This window comes from Rhinatrema bivittatum, chromosome 5 (assembly GCF_901001135.1).
Source record: "Rhinatrema bivittatum chromosome 5, aRhiBiv1.1, whole genome shotgun sequence".
Lineage (NCBI taxonomy): Eukaryota > Metazoa > Chordata > Amphibia > Gymnophiona > Rhinatrematidae > Rhinatrema > Rhinatrema bivittatum.
Window position 1 is genome coordinate 357,207,341 of NC_042619.1, and position 16,648 is coordinate 357,223,988.

The window sequence follows — 16,648 nt, forward strand, 5'->3', positions numbered from 1 at the left end:
GATTGCGATGCTTAGGTAGGGTGTACACATAAAACATTTTGCTGGATGTATTTTTTTTTATACTAGCTTCCCCTCCCTCGGGGATTTGTTAAGAATATTCACGTTTGTAAAATTGCTTTTCCTTCTTTGGATCATGCGTTTTGATTATATTTAATAAATTATATCTAAAATGGAATGAGGTGTATCCTCATTTTAAATTATTCATAAAGACTGTATTTTGGAAATTTGGGTCATAGAACAAAATAAATATACAAAAATCACCAAAAAAAAAAAAAGGACACCTCCTATCAATAAAAACGATAACAGCAGACACAGGATCAGCTAGCCCACCTTGGCTGCGTCACTGTTTGGCTGTTCCTGTGTACACAGCTCTAGCTAAGGATGTATTCCAGCTGTCAGCTGTACACACTTGCCTGGCAGAATATTTCTCCTTATCCAAGTTAATTCTGTTACCTTCACTCTTACTGGGAAGATGAGCTTGAAAAGCGATGGAATGCACTCGCTGTGTATTCTCACCTTACCCTCTCTCTACCAATGTGTTTTAAAGAGGAGAGTAGGCAGGAGTACCTAGCAAAGGGTATTTTTTCACTTGTAAGTACATCTCCCGACCCCCCCTCTCCTCTTCACCCCAGTGTAGTCCTCCCTCCACCAAACCATTTCCTCTCTATCCCTCCCAGGGGCTCCAATCAAAAAAAAAAAAAAAAGAGACTCTGCCTGCTCTTCTAAGGGCCTCGATCAGGGCCAAAGACATGAGTTCCTCGCCAAAATCCATTCATCTCAGGCAAGGATATTTTCCAGCAAACACGTTTTCACACTTAAAGCAAACACCCAGAATCCTACCACATCGTCTACTCCAAACCTCTTAACCCTGTTCTTCCTACTGCCCTATCTAACCCAAGCATGCTTGACTTTTTCTTAGTATTGGTTTTCACCACTCCTCTCCGTAAAAATATTTCCACATTTTCTCCGAGCCTCTCCTCAGGATGCCTTGTGCTTTAAAATTTCTCTTTTTCTATGGAAAAATTACACTTTCCAATAAGTCAATCTCTTTTCATTTCACCAGGGAGTAATTTTTAGTTCCTTAAGCTCCATAGTACAAGGTTTATGATGCAGATCCTCTGGTATGTCAGAAGCGCAACATCTGAATTGTCCATGCAAGGGTACAGCCTACAGAAAAGGATGACAGCGCCATCTGCAAGGTAACTCTCCAGAATCCCTGACAAACCCAACCTGCTGACTCATCCCTCTTCCCCCAGCTCAATGAACGGAGAAGACCACCACACTTAAGTGTGAGACTGTGGGTCGGCATTCCCGTGGCAGCCTCACAAGCCCCCTTCCCCGATTTCCTTTTCAAATCAGGAAACCCGCAGGAAGGGTCAGGGCTGTGAAGGCAATGCTGTTCTTAGTTCCAGGCTCGTCGGGTGGCCACCTCTGCTCCCCTCAGCCGAGCCTGCACATCCCTCAATCTGATGGTAGCATACAAGGGCAACATTAAATCCCTCTTACTGGCGAGAACTCTAATGCACCGGAACGTACCATTAACTTTCCCTGTTGCTTTATTACATTGACAAGCAACCTTCAGGTTATAAAAGAGACCTTTGCTTCTAGATCTCTTTCCTGTATATGTGGCTAACAGATTTTTGCACCCTAGCTTCATAAATTTTGCATCAAAGCGTAGCTTCCAAATCCTGACAGCTTTCCATTTTTTCAAGTCCCCCTCCCCGTGTTAACTGCCCTACTGCAGATTTTTGTATCTTCTGCCAACAAGCATATTTTACTCTCACATAAAACTCAGCGATACTGAACAGAAAAAAAAAGTGGCCCACCATCAAACTCTGCTGGTCACCCAGCTTCTTGCCTAATTAACAGCTTTTGTTCTTATTTTTAATGTTGGCTGGTTTAAATCCGTCTTCTATATGGAACAGACTCAAAAGCCTTATCGAGATCCCAATAGGAAATATCCCCTGCACCTCCCTGATTCTTCACTTGTCACTCTCCACAAAAATTTGCCCGACAGGATCAAGAAATCACAAAAGTGACATTCTGAAGCACCTAGCTTAGCAGCATCGCTTCAAGGCCGTACGCACAAGTAAGTGCAATATTTAAAATTTAAACAGATCTCAGTCTGTCTAATAGAAAAGGTTTTCTTAAGACAATTATACTTTAATTTGCACCACAATAAAAAAAAAAAAAAAAAAGACCCCCACAGATGTTAACAATTCAGTTTTGCATACCGTTTTAGAGACAGCCATGATGTTTTTCCCTAACTTGCCAAACACCTCATCTAAGTTACAGGAAGATTATACCTATGGGTGGAGAAAGTGCTGTGTCTGCAGCATTATAGTTAATGGGCTCCCCGTACGACTGGCGATTTGCTCTCAGGGGGGGGCTGCAGGCTCTAGAACGTGACCTTTGCGAGACCGCAGAAGAAATGCCGGCCAGCATCTGTCCCAGCATCTGTAACATCTGGAGCTCTCGGGCATGCTCGGCTTCCCGGCGCTTGTCTTCAATTTTAAGTCGCTGCTCCTCATATTTGTAGAACTTCTGCTCAGCATCCATGCTTTGATGCAAGAATTTTTCCATCATTTTATCCAGTGTTAGATTTGTGTGGCGTTTTTTCGGTCTTTTAGGCTGCAAGGGTGACGGGGCATTGGTGGGAGCACCAAGTTGTTTAAAACCTAAAACAAAAAATGTCACAAAATTATTTGGGGGGAAAATGCAGAGGAACTAATCAATAAATAGTGTTTTGCAAATCTAAAATTTAATATGATGTGCATAAAGATAACTTACCTTTCCGAATGCTAAACACACAATAGATTTCTTTGTTGGGGAGCAGAGAAGAAAGATCAATGCTAACCTCTCTCTTTCCCTTTCACAAAGCTTATCTAAAATGATGTAAGAAAAGTACTATAAACTCAAAGGGGCCGATGAAATATCGGGTGCTGAGCTCAGCAAACCGCTAAATACGCAGCTGGATGCACTAGACATACACCCAATGCAATATCGGGACTAGCGAGTCCTAAATGTGCGTACATACCGGGGCATAGCTAATAGTGCTCATCACATGCAAATGCCGTGTTGATGAGGATATTAGCTAGTACCTCGAATGTACGCACACATTTTAACCCTTAAAAATTAACGCCAGCCCAGGGCTGGCGTTAAGTTTTGAAGCACCCCAAGCCATGCTCATAAAAGCAAAAAAAAAAAAAAACACAGCTTTTCTGTGGTTCCTCCTACTTAATATCATTGAGATACTAGGCTGCAACATAAGGGGGGGGGGGGGGGGAAATGACATCTGTCAGGTCAGGAAAAGGGAAGATCAATTTACGAGCGTCCGTTTTCCTAACCCGTGCATGCTCAGAAAACTGAGTGTCTGTTTTTCTTACCTGTGCACAGCCACTTCTCCTGGGCACTCGATGCCATGGGTGCACTAGGGACACGCAATTCATCCTCTGTGCGTACGCTTTAGCGCACCAGCTCATTTGAGTATTACATCGAGCCCCAAGAGAGGGGATGTGTGCGCATTTAAAAAACGTGCATCCAGGTTGGATGCTTTTGTGCGCATGATATTGCATTGGCCCCAAACTGCTCTTAATTTCAACTACCATTCATTCATTCTCTTCTATATCCCAAGGTGTCAGTGTTCACAGAGGATTTCTACCACAGTGCCACAGCAGAGCTTTACCAAACTGGGTGCTAAGAAAGTAATGGAACCTGTACTGATGCATTTCTGATTTTAAACATGGAAAGTGTAAGCACTTTTTAAGCAAAACAGCACCACCAGCTCTGGGTGGGAATCAAGCAGCATCCCCTCTTGTGCTGACAAGGGGGGGGACAGCCAAGCTAGAAACCTGCTCGACCACCTGGCAGCGATCTCTACGGATAAACCCGGACTCCGATCTCAGCAAAAAGGGGAGACACACCGGGAGGCAGATGCATGCACATTAAACAGCCACCCGGGTTACTGCCACCCGCACCCTTGGCACTCACCTTCGCCCGGCGGCACCGGGATGGCGAAGGGCGGGCACTCCACCTTGATGGCACGCTGGGCGTAGGACGAGCACTCCCCCGAGTCCTCGGCGAAGGGGTCCCGCGTCGCCTCCGCGCCGCCGCCCGCCTCGTCCTCGTCGGGGGGCTCGGCGGCGGCCGGCGGCGGCGGCGGGGCCGGCCGGCAGCTCAGGATGCGGTCCATCTCCTCGTAGTACTTGCAGACCTTGCGCGCGTGGCCGTTCCTCTGCGGGCCGTCGCGCGCCTGGTAGTACTGGCGCTTCAGCCCCTTGATGCGGATGCGGCACTGCTCGGGCGTGCGCTCGAAGCCCAGGTCGGCCAGCCGGCAGGCCACGTCCCGGTACACATGGCTGTTGCGGAAGTTGCCGTCCAGCGCCGACTGCACGTCCGCCTCCCCCCAGATGTCCAGCAGGGCGCGCGTCTCCAGGTCCGACCAGAGGAAGCCGCGGGTGTTGGGGAGCATGGTCCGCCGGCGCCCCCCCCCCCTCCCGGGCGGCAGCTGCAAGGGTCCCGGCCGCCCTCCTGCGCTCCGGGGCCACGGCTCCCTGCGCTCGTGGGGAAAGGGGGGGGGGGCACAAAGAAAAACAAACAAAAAAAAAAAAACCCCCACGCGGAGGCAGATGCTCCAAAACAGAGGGAGGAGGAGGCGGAACTACACAGCTCGCGCATGCAACTGCAAGGGAGCAAATGTCACCTGCAACCCCATTCCGCGGGAAGAGGGAAGGAGTCACCGCCTTCCCCCCCAGCCTTGGGCGGCCAGCAAGGTCCAGACCGTCCCTCTTTTCCCAAGCCACTGGTCCGGAGGCCCCCCCCGCCCCGCCCCGCCCCAAACCCACCCGGCAAACAAACAATCCCAGGCTGGGCTGCTTCAGTCTCTTTCTCCCCGGGACGGGCTGGGGAAGGGACGAAACGTCAGGGCCGAGCTCGCGGCTGGAAGGGGAAAGAGCCAATCACAGCCAGGCAAAAAGAAAAAAAAAAAACCAACCCATAGCAGCTGCAACTTTATTATCAAACGGGTCGTGCACAAACGGACAGCGGGAGGGTTCCTGGGTAAGAGGCCACAGGGAGCCCAGCAAGGGCCGGCAGCTCACTGGAGGGAAGAAGGCTTTACTAGCTCTTATGTGTAACACGTGTCAGTCACCAGTAACATTTCCTGCATTTGACAGAGGGATTACCACCTTTCTGGACAAGGAAATAGGCCACTACTCCCATGCAAGTTTGTTTGTTTTTTATGGAGCACAGAGCAAATCTAGCTAGTGGAAGGAAAAGAACCAGCATGTACCCTCTGGAAAAAAAAAAAGCCCTGTATCTAAATATAGATGTATGACTATCAGAGTGAGTGAGAGAGAATGTGCTCTAGCCTGAAGACACCCTCTGCCAATTTACACCAATGTTAGAGCAACCCCAACTCAAAGCAGGAGTGGGGAGACAACAGGTTAAGAGTAGGGTATAGCACAGTTTGGGTGGTAAGAGGAATAGGAAATCAGGGAGATGGGAGTTGTATTGCTATTTAATACTACAGTAATTTGTAATGCCACATCTGAACTTATTTGCATATTCAAATTCATTTCTGCTAATTATATACACAAATTCAGTGTAAATTTTAGTTATGCATTTTGTCCTTTTGAGGTACTCAGAGTTGACCACGCTCCCTCCAAACTCCCCGGATCAGGATAGTTTGTTAGGAACTGTAAGTCATGGGGACCAATATTCCTTCTAATTTTTAAAAGGGTGTGTGCTCAAATATTTTCTTATGCCGCTTTTTGTAAGCTGTTCAACTATATGTACTATAAGCTAGCATAATGCAAATATCATCAGGATTTTTTATGCATGTTATGTTTTCCCATGTGCACATGCACACAGTTTAGAGGGAACAGTGATTGAGACAATTCACCCTCCCACTGCCTATCGCACATACCTAGCTAGAGACATGGAATCACATACATGTGAAGGAGCACATGCTCAATGGAAGTTTCCCTGGCCAAGCAGAAAAGGAAACAGGGAAAAGGTGAGGAGAACAGATAAGGGAGGTCAAAGTGATGTTCGTTCACCTGCCTCCCTGTACTTGCACACCTACAGGTGTTGGTCCCCAGCTACTTCCAGCAGTGGTCACAAAAGTCAGTCAATGCCAGATTCATCAAAGACAATGAGCTGCATGTGCACCAACACATACATGGCCTTCCGCTCTGGCCCAATGGAACTGAGCCTGTTGTCTGGCATGACCATACTGCAACACTGGAAGCCAATTTCCCTGTCCACAGAGCTCCCTCAATAGCATTGCACATGTCACCTTCCTCCAAGTGTGGCATAAAGCAGCTCTTGCATCATAAGCAGGGAGCTTGCAGCATGTGACAAGCTAGAAAAACATGTGTCTCCCTTCACTTACTTTGCTTAGACACCTATGGCTCTTAACTCCTGTCACCTCCATGTGGAGGGAGGAATAAAAAGATGTCATTTCCCTCAGTGTCAGAACTACATACAAATTTTCTAAATAATGCATGTGCTGTATGTCTCTAGGGATAAAGTCCAATGGTGTTGTCTCCAAACTTTCAGTTTTCTAAAGCAGGGGTTTCTCAACCCAGTTCTCAGGCCACACCTAGCCAATCAGGTTTTCAGGCTATCCACAATGAATATGCAGGAGCTAGATCTGCATTCAAGGGAAGCAGTGCACCCAAATCTAGCTCTTGACCATCCATTGTGGATATCCTGAAAAGCTGACTGGCTGTTGAGAGGACTAGTTTGAAAACCACTGTTCCAAATACCTGCAAAAGTGACTAAGCCATTTGTCCCTGTCAGTAACCTGGCCCTTAGATTCCCTCTCAGTTGATGTGCACCTGTGCCCAGCAGCCTTCCTTTGGCACCACTGACCAGTATCAACCCTAGGGTTTGCCAACTGACTCCATAATTTTCAGGACAGGTAGATCCAGTCCTGGTTTTTACCCCATTGCAAGTAGGGACTATTTTTTGTTTCCCTACTGCATTCCCTAAGAAAACCAAAAGCATAAAGTACCTGCATGCAGGGGACACAAACCAGGACTGGATCACCCTGTCCAGAAAATCTGAAGCCAGTTGGCAACCTTAAATCCCATCTCCTTCCCAAAATTAATCACTCTTTAAGCATCATCTCCACCTAACATGCAAACGTCATCCCTGCAAAGCACCATCTGAAACTCCCAAATGAAAAATCAATTGTAGCGTGAAAACTGCGTGGCAGAAGATAAGATATCTATAAGCCACACTCTGCACCATAGGTCTAGCTCTAGTCATAAACCGCCTGTGCTTCCCGACTCCTTTCTACAGCAATAACGCGGCTCCTTTCCGCTGCATTTACATTTCAATAACGTTGACACTACCACTCTCTTTAAAATTTACCTTCATCATGCAGCCAGAAGACCAAAGCCGAGACAAGTGCGGTTACTACACATACCAGCGTGCCCCTTCCCCGCGGCATTCCGTGCCCGCGCCTCTGGACCCGGGGCCCGACTCGGAAGGGGAGCAAGAAGCCCGGAAACCCAGCCCAGAGGTGACGCTCTTACCTAGCAAAGCCACGGGACTGACAACTAATCCAGCTACAACCCGCACGCGCTTCCAACAACTCATGAGCCCCGCTCGCGCCCCGGCAACACTGGGCTTCCCTACGTTCGGGCCGCACGGCTTTCCATTCCGAGAGACCTCATGGTCTAAGCAGCCAATCAGCGATCCCCCCCCCCCCCTCCCAGGGCACTGAGCGGCCAATGGCCATTCACGTCCCGCCCCTCACCCTCGCGATTAACATGGGGAACACTTCTTTTGACAGCAGAATGGGGCGGAGAGAAAGTGAAGAGGTCAGCCAATTAGGAGGCTGTATTAGTTAAACGTTCACGAGCCTTCCCGCCCGCCCACCCCTAGCGTCTGCTGGAGCTCTGAGCTCATTGGCAAAGACGTGCAAAATTGTCCGCCTAATAAAGTTATCTGAATCTGCTAGCAACACCCCCTCTGCTTTCTATTGTCCCTACCATCAGCGGTTTAAGAGCCACCCTTGTTCATTTTTTGCTGCTGCAGCTATTTATTAGGGGTTTTCAGCTACTGTATCCGGCTTCTAGCACCTTAATTATGTGTTGAGTAAAAAAAAATAAAAATAATTTATTAGTTTTAAATGTACAACTTAGTAACTTCATTGGGTCGCCCAGTCTTTGTACTTTTTGAGAGTAAACAAAAGATTTACGTTTACTTGTTCCACTCCACTCATTATTTTATATCTACCCTCAGCTCCAAGCTGAAGAGTCCTCACCTCCTTATAGGGGAATCATTTTAGCCCCTTTCTCGTTTTGGTTGCCCTTCTCTTTACCTTTTCTAAGTCTGCTATATAATCTCTTTTGCATTCCTTGTAGGTACCCAGATCAGTTCAGACTTCTAGGTTTTGCCTCCCTTCCAGCAGATGGAGATAGAGAAATGTTTAGAACCACCTGCTTATAACTTGGTGTACCACCTGCAACCCCTCAGTATTTCTGTCTCCAGCAGATGGAGGAGGTTCAAAACATTCAGTTCTAAACCTCATTTAAAAAAACAAAACAAAGAAAAAGGATTTCCCTCCTAGGAGGTTGGCAGGTCCTGGTTAGTAGCAGGGCTGGACGAACAGGGATTGGTGATCCAAATTTGCTCCAATTTCCCATGCCAGAGGTTGAAAGCCGGTGGTTCAGTTCCCTCACCTTCCAGACTTCGGGGGTGGGGGGGGTGGAACCTGAGCCAAGGCTCCAGATAAGGCTTTCTTTTTCTAGTAAGCTTTATTTCTTTCTCCCTTGTTTACATAGAAACATGACAACAGAAAAAAGTCCATATGTCCCATCTAGTCTGCCCATTCACCAAATTAATATTTCCTAAGATTACTCTGGGGCCTACCCCTTTTCAACTTCATCTCATGACCCCCTCGTTCTAATCTAGAGTCTCCTTTTCATTGAAGAAGGCTCACCTCCAGTGCCTGGAAACCTTTGAGATATTTAAATGGCTCTATCAAATTTCCCCCTATCTCGCATTTCCTCTAGGGTGTACATCTTTATGTCTAAGCCCATATGCTTTAGATTGAAGACCACCGATCATTGTAATAGCCACCCTGTGGACCGAATCCATCCTGTTTATATCCTTTAGAAACTGCGTGCAGTCTCCAGAACTATACAGGGGCAATATCACCTCCCTTTTTCTGCTGACCATTCCTCTCCCCATGCAGCCAAGCATCTTTCTGGCTTTTTCCATCACAATTTTCTCCAATCCCGCTCTTTTTTCGTGCTTAGAAGAATTTTGCCTCCAATACTGTACCTCTCCCTTGGATTTTTGCATCCTAAATGTATTACTCTGCATTTTTTAGCATTAAGGGTGGCTCTTAAACCACTTCATCTTCGACCCCAGAGCGCTTTTTTCTTTGGTTTCATCCCTCACTAAACCCCCATTGACATCCATACCAGATGAGAAAGCGGCAAGCAAAGCAGAAGAACTTGCAACCTATTTCAAAAACAAGATCCCAAATCTACTAACTCAATCAAAGAATAACAAAAACCCTACGACAGTTACACCACCAGTTGCCTCTCCTTCACAAAAGGCAAGATTTGGGGAATTCGAACCGACTTCATCTCTAGAGATCGAAAACATCATAAAAAAGCTCAAACCTTCTTCACATCCTCAGGATACCATCCCAACCAATCTACTCATCACTTGTGCTAAAATCATCTCCAAACCCATTGCACAAATCATCAACTGCACATTAGCTCAAGGGTTAGTACCTGACCCTCTCAAAATGGCAATCATAAAACCACTCCTAAAAAAACCTAATCTGACTCCAGATAACCCGGCCAATTTTCGCCCAATAGCTAATCTACCCTTCATCGCAAAAATTTTGGAACGAGTTGTAAATAAACAATTAACAGAATACCTAAACGATAACAACATCCTCTCCCCGTCGCAGTACGGCTTCCGCAAATCTCGAAGCACGGAAACCCTCCTAATCTCATTAACGGACTCCATCTTACTGACTCTGGAAAAAAGACAGCCCTGTCTTCTCATCCTCCTAGACCTAACCGCAGCGTTTGACACGGTAAACCATAACACTTTAATAGATCGTCTGTCAGACATTGGAATTAGAGATGTGGCACTAAACTGGTTTATATCATTTTTACAGAACAGACAGTATAAGGTCAAAGTCAACAAGGATGAATCTCAACCAGTCAACTGCAACTTGGGAGTCCCACAAGGATCCTCACTTTCTCCAATCTTATTCAATATATACCTCCTCCCACTCTGCCAGCTCCTCCTCAATCTAAATCTCATATACTATCTATACGCAGACGATGTTCAGATTCTGATTCCAATTACCGAATCTCTCCAAAAAACCCTGGACTTCTGGAACTCATGCCAACATGCCATCAACAACTTGCTCTCTAGCCTCAATTTGATCCTTAATCAGAACAAAACAGAATACCTCCTCATCTCCCAAGACGGAACCTACACACAATCAATTAACAACCTGTCCTCACAACCAACTCTCTCACCACAAGTCAGAAATCTAGGAGTAATACTAGATAACCAAATGAATTACAGATCTCTCATCAAGAACATCGTAAAGGATGGATTCTTCAAATTACAAGTCTTAAAAAGACTGAGACCACTCCTCCACTTTCAAGACTTCCGATTAGTTCTACAAGCAATCATTCTCACAAAAATAGATTACTGCAATGCACTTCTATTGGGCCTCCCTGCTAACGCCATAAAACCACTTCAGATGTTGCAAAATGCGGCTGCAAGGATCCTAACCAAGACTAACAAAAGAGAACACATCTCTCCTATCTTAAAAGACCTACACTGGCTTCCCATTAAATTCAGAATACACTTCAAAGTGCTTTCATCAATCCACAAGGCACTACATAACTTTGCCCCACTCGAGCTCAAAATCCCTCTCAAACTACACACCTCTACCAGGCCAGTGAGACAAGCCTACAAAAACAACCTTCAGATTCCACCGATAAGATCATCATTAAGTAAAAGAGCCTTCTCTACAGCCGGCCCCCAAACTCTGGAACACTCTCCCGTCAGACCTCAGATTAGTGCAATGCCCCACTATATTTAAAAAAAGACTTAAGACTTGGTTATTCAATCAAGCGTTCTCATAAGCAACAGCCTGCCGAACTATTCATGCCAAGGACCCTTCTTTAGTAACCCCCCCAGAGAACTATATAGATCATATCCAGAACTCTCAGGCCTTCTTTGAATCCTTAACAGACTTAAATCCATTCCCAGATTGATACCTTGCTTCTTTGTTTTAGCCTACATTAGGCTCTGTAGCATTTACGTTATGTTATGTTATTACCCCATATAGCTGTATCCAAGTTACTTTTACCTGTTCATTGTAAGACATTAACTTGTCATTGTTCTGTTCAGAATGTAAACCAAATTGATCAGTAGCTCTGTTATTGGAAAATCGGTATATAAAAGTGCAAAATAAATAAATAAATAAATAAGTCTTAGCTGCCAGTCTCTAGATGATTCCACAAGCTTTGCTAGATTCCTCCTCATATTTTCCTCACCTTGTTCTTTGCTAAAAATCTAAAGCCCTCCGAAGGGAGAGGATTTCCTTTCTCAAAAAGAAACAACCCCTCCTTGACGCAAGTGTGGCAACTCAGTGGTTAGCCACTAGATGGCCCTAGATCACTGCCCATATATTTTCCAGTTTAGGAGGACACCACTCTTAGACATCCCCTCCTCTTGAGGTTGGCTGTGATTGGTGGTCTAAGTCTACTTGGAGGGGGGGGGGGGGTGGCTAAGAGAAGGAGCAGTATGATCATTTTCAGTTAGTCTTTGAACAGTGAGGAGCTGATATTTCTTTCCCTGCTGGATTCGGCCCAATCTAGTGCATATGTGTTTGGAGGAGATTCCTCGACAGTGCACTCCCTGCCTAAGAGGTTCTGCCTCATTGTTGAAAGAGAGACTTGGTTGAGATTTTTAGATATTTGGTGACTGGATTGAAACCTTGCCCATGGATCCAGAGGATAAGGGCTGAAAGCCTATGAGCCCTCCTCCTAGGTCAGAGAAAAGGCAAGATCAGGGACAGCATCATCCCAGCCAGAGAGAGAGAGATTTTTGGACTGCTGAAGGCGTTCCCCTTTTTAGTGTGAGAATTCTGATCCACTCCTTCTCACAGGGAAGCTAGGTTGGTATAGCTGGTTTCCTACGTACATCAGATTTTTGCTTCAGAGAAGTCACATCTATTGAAAGTTCAGGAAGAAGGAAGAAGATCAGGAGACCCTCAATAGGATCTCCACTCTAAGGGACCAGGACACAGGCTGTGGGCAAGATACAGAACTGAGAACTCTGCCTCAGGACTTTTCTGTGCTTCAGGGGATTTCCCTAACATTGGGACAGTTATATACTGAGCGGAAAAATGATAAGCTCCCTCCCAGAACTTGAGAGAAGGACACCAGAACTCAAGAAGAAAGTGTAACTATTCCCACTGTACAGTTTCATTTGTGGAGTCCCTATTGGACATTGATGAAAGTTTTTGAGATAATCAGTACATTTTATTTGAACACCCAGTTTGTGTGTCCCAGCCCTAAAGGCACCACCAGAGAAACACACACAACTGTCTGCACCACACCAGCTTCTCCCTTCTTCTGCACTTATATATAGAGGGAGCTGGTCCATCAGGGCAGGGTCCATCATGTGTGTCTTTGCCCCTTCTGTCTCTTTGTTTTAAACTTTGGAAGAGGTTGGTGGGTGGTTTTAGTGCTTCTGTAGTTCTTCTTTTGGCCAGATGATTCCTATTCATGTTCACACTGCCTGTTTCATGGAGGTGGATGTGCCACACTTTTTTATTAATACAGGTGTACCGTGGGCTTGAAAAGGTTGGAAAACACTGTCTTATTGGACATTATTGTCAGTTTCCGCCTGCTGCGCAGCCTCCCCGCCAGTAGAAGCCATCAGCGAGCCTCGCTCACAGCTGCCTTGGCCACTTCCTCGCTGATCACATGACACGGTATTCCGGCCCTGCTTAACCTAGCCTGTCCAGTCTCCCCTTGCCTCTTCATCGAGTCATCTCAGCTCCTTGACCTGCACATCCTTGCTTTGTGACCTACCTTGGCCTCCTGCCTTGCTCTGTGCCCTCCCAGGCTTCTCTGCCATGCTCTGCAGCCTTCTAGGCCTTCCTGCCTTGCTCAATGGTCTCCTGGGCCTCTCCATTCTGCCTTGTGGCCTTTGGCCCTTCTGGGTTTGCCTGGCCAGCTTTGTGCCCTGTTTGGGCCTTCTTGCTAATTGTTACTTCTTGCCTGTCCAGTCCTTGTCCTGCCCTGCTTAGTCCAGTTCTTGTCCTGTCCTGCCCAGTCCCTGTTTCCAGTCCAGGCCTTGCCTTCACTTCAAGCCCTTGTTTGCCTGTCCTTAGTCCCAGCATTGTCTCCAGCTCCAGCCCCAGCTTTGTCCTCAGTTCCAGTCTAAGTCTTCAGCCCTGCCTGTATCCAGCTCCTGCCTGCTCTCGGTCCCAGCCTGCACCTGGTTCCAGCTCCCAGCCAGGGTCTTGTTCCAGCTAAATCCTGCGGTCCACCAGAACCCAGGGGCTCAACCTGCAGGGGAGGTGGCTGGGGCCAGGCCCTGACTAGAAGTCCTCTGGTGCCCCTGTGGGGTGTTCCCCAGCCCGAGCCGGACCTCCAGCCATGACAATTATAAATGTAGATCATGTACAGTAAGTCCTTCATACTAATCTGTCATACTTTTGCTAGTTTTTCTGTTATTGTAGTACGCTTGGGTTTTATCCAGTCTAGGCTGTCTTGCTCATAGAGTTGCTCCCAGACCCACAGGTCTCTGAAAGTTCTTCTTTTCCATTCGCCTCTTTTTCAAACTAAACTATTGGCAGCTCTTCCTCTGTCATTGTGTTTTTTCTTTCCTAATTATGGGAGTTTGCCAAGTCTTATGACTAGAGAGTGTTATAGGTTCTCTGTGTATTTGGTGTGTAGCATGATCGGTCTTATGAGCTGGCACAAGCAGGCTGGGCCCATGTGAGAGTTACAATTTCTTTTTTCCATTAGACAGAAGGTGCCCTGGCTGACGCCATAATCTCTATAGTTGAACACGTTGCTCTCCTCAGCTTGATAGAAATGACTGCGTGTGTCACAGGTGTGCTGCCCGTTCCAGCACAGTGTGTAAGTGTGCAGCACATCCAGGGGTGGGCAACGGGAGAGCTGCCCCTGAAAGCACGAACGCAGAAAGCCGCGGCGCAGCCTGTTGTTCTCTTAAAGGCTGCCTTCCACTGGCCTCTGACCTGCAGAGCTCACTAGCTCCTAATTCAAGGGCCTGCTGAGAAAAGCTCTGTGCTCCCGCATTTGCCGCCGCAGGCCTATGAAATGAGATGCCCGCATCCACATCCCCTGTGCACCCGATGCAAGATTTAAATGAGAGAGAGAAAGTGGAGCGGCGCGCAGAGAGGAGAAACGCGCATTTCCGGCACCGAGAAGTTTATTGCATCGGGCGCGTGGACATCTAAACTTGTACGTTCCTAAGAAAGGTGCACCGTACACATGAAATTACGGAAATATGCAAAGCCGGTTGTTTACCAAAAGGAAAGGAATCACCCACGGTTTTTTAAGGTGGCCTGTAGCTAATCATCATACTCTGCTCCATTACTCCGAATATACATTTTTTAATTTTTTTGTTTTAACTGCAGATAACTAAATCTTACACTAATCACTCTAAACAGCTCTACCCAGCAAGGGATACATTTGTCACAACACAGACAAACACATTTTTTTGTTTCTCATGAGCCCTCGGGTGCGAGTAAACTTTACTCCACCTCCAGAGCTGGAGTTCATTTTCCCGTATTAAAAAATGTGCATTGGGCTCCCAGCCTTCGGGGGCACTTTCCTGCGTTAGGTTGTAATAGGCTAATGTCTTCATTTCCATGGGATTTAAATGCGATAGGCGCTATCCAGCACGCATGTATTAGGGCGCACATTTTAGATGCGCTAATCTCTTTGCTGCTTCGGACGCTATTATTGCGCGCCCGAAACGTACCACCCAGCTGCAGGTAACACCGTGGCTGGGCGCACTTTATTGCAGCGGCCTGAATGCACAGACTTCAGTGATTGGATCTGGCACCAGGAGCCTTTATTTGCAATTATCCAGAAATGGGGGATATGATAGAGGTGTTTAAAATCATGAGAGGTCTAGAACGGGTAGATGTGAATCGGTTATTTACTCTTTCAGATAATAGAAAGACTAGGGGGCACTCCATGAAGTTAGCATGGGGCACATTTAAGACTAATCGGAGAAAGTTCTTTTTTACTCAACGCACAATTAAACTCTGGAATTTGTTGCCAGAGGATGTGGTTAGTGCAGTTAGTATAGCTGTGTTTAAAAAAGGATTGGAGGAGAAGTCCATTACCTGCTATTAATTTCACCTAGAGAATAGCCACTGCCATTAGCAATGGTTACATGGAATAGACTTAGTTTTTGGGTACTTGCCAGGTTCTTATGGCCTGGATTGGCCACTGTTGGAAACAGGATGCTGGGCTTGATGGACCCTTGGTCTGACCCAGTATGGCATGTCCTTATGTTTCCCCTGTTTTATATCTTTCCACCCCGCCTCTATTATATCTAGGCAGAGCATTGCAATAATAGATCCTGGCCTAGGGGGCCATGCCCCAGGGCTCCTTCTGGAACCTTGCAATCATGGGCCCTGAATCTGGCCAGCAGGTCTTACTGTAAGCAATGACCATGACTCCCTCCCTCTCTCCCAAATAGTATTGCCAGTTGGCTCCAGATTTGCCCGACAGGGTTGATCCAGTCCTAAGGTTACCCCATTGCATACAGGGACTTGTAGTTTTGATTTTTCTATTGCGGTCCCTAAGAAAAACAAGACCACAAGTCCCTGCATGCAATGAAGTAAACCCAGGACTGGATCAATCCTGTTGGGCGAATCTGGAGCCAGTTGGCAACCCTACTCTCGGAGGCTGTGAACATTGCATTCCCATCTGACCTGGGTAGCAGGAGATTTGACTTGGGAATTGAACCGCGGACCTTCCACATGGCAGTGCCCAGCACTTTCTACCAGCCTGACTCTCCATTTATAATTTTAATGTAATATATTTTTCCTTCTGAAATCTGAAAATAGAATAAAAAGTATAGATAGAAACTGGAAGTTCCACAGAGAACTAATGGAGCCTATTTTCCGTAATACGCGCGCATGCCTATGTAGCTATGGAAACAAATACCTCTTGGCCCCTCCCCCTATCATCTTCTAAAAATTTCGTGTGGATTGGATGCAAAACCAAAATGTTACCAGCTGGCATAATTACATGCGGGTCTCATGGACTGCGTGGATTCCCCCAAAGAATGCCCCGGTCACGAGCCTCATAGATCCTCTGACATGTCCTAAAAATTTGGTGTGGATCGAATACAAAACCCAAAAAGTTATTAGGTGGCATAATTGTGCGGGCGTATTCATGTTCTCCAACTACAAGCAGGTTGACAGTCCTCACGCATGGGTGACATCGTCCGATGTAGCCCAGCACAGAACTTTTATGTCAAAGTTTCGAAAACGTTGATTGTGCCTCACTGAGCCCGCCCATGCATGCCATTTATACCACACATCCTGGCGAGGGCTTCTGACCAGAGGCCCAGGAAAGATTTGCGG

At 46.7% G+C, this 16,648-nt stretch overlaps 1 protein-coding gene across 5 annotated transcripts in view; it reads right to left on the minus strand.

Moving 5' to 3' along the window:
• NAXD (NAD(P)HX dehydratase) overlaps nt 1-7,690 on the minus strand; it is a 78,380-nt gene extending 70,690 nt beyond the window's left edge. The window contains exons 1-2 of one of the 5 annotated variants that reach the window (XM_029604702.1): nt 7,545-7,663; nt 2,307-2,678 (exon numbers count right to left, since the gene is read on the minus strand). In XM_029604702.1, coding sequence (XP_029460562.1) covers nt 2,307-2,678; nt 7,545-7,608 — 436 coding nt within the window. In that variant the 5' untranslated portion in view covers nt 7,609-7,663. The other 4 variants (XM_029604701.1, XM_029604700.1, XM_029604704.1 and 1 more) reach the window with 4 other exon arrangements.
• Nucleotides 7,691-16,648: the final 8,958 nt, after the last annotated feature.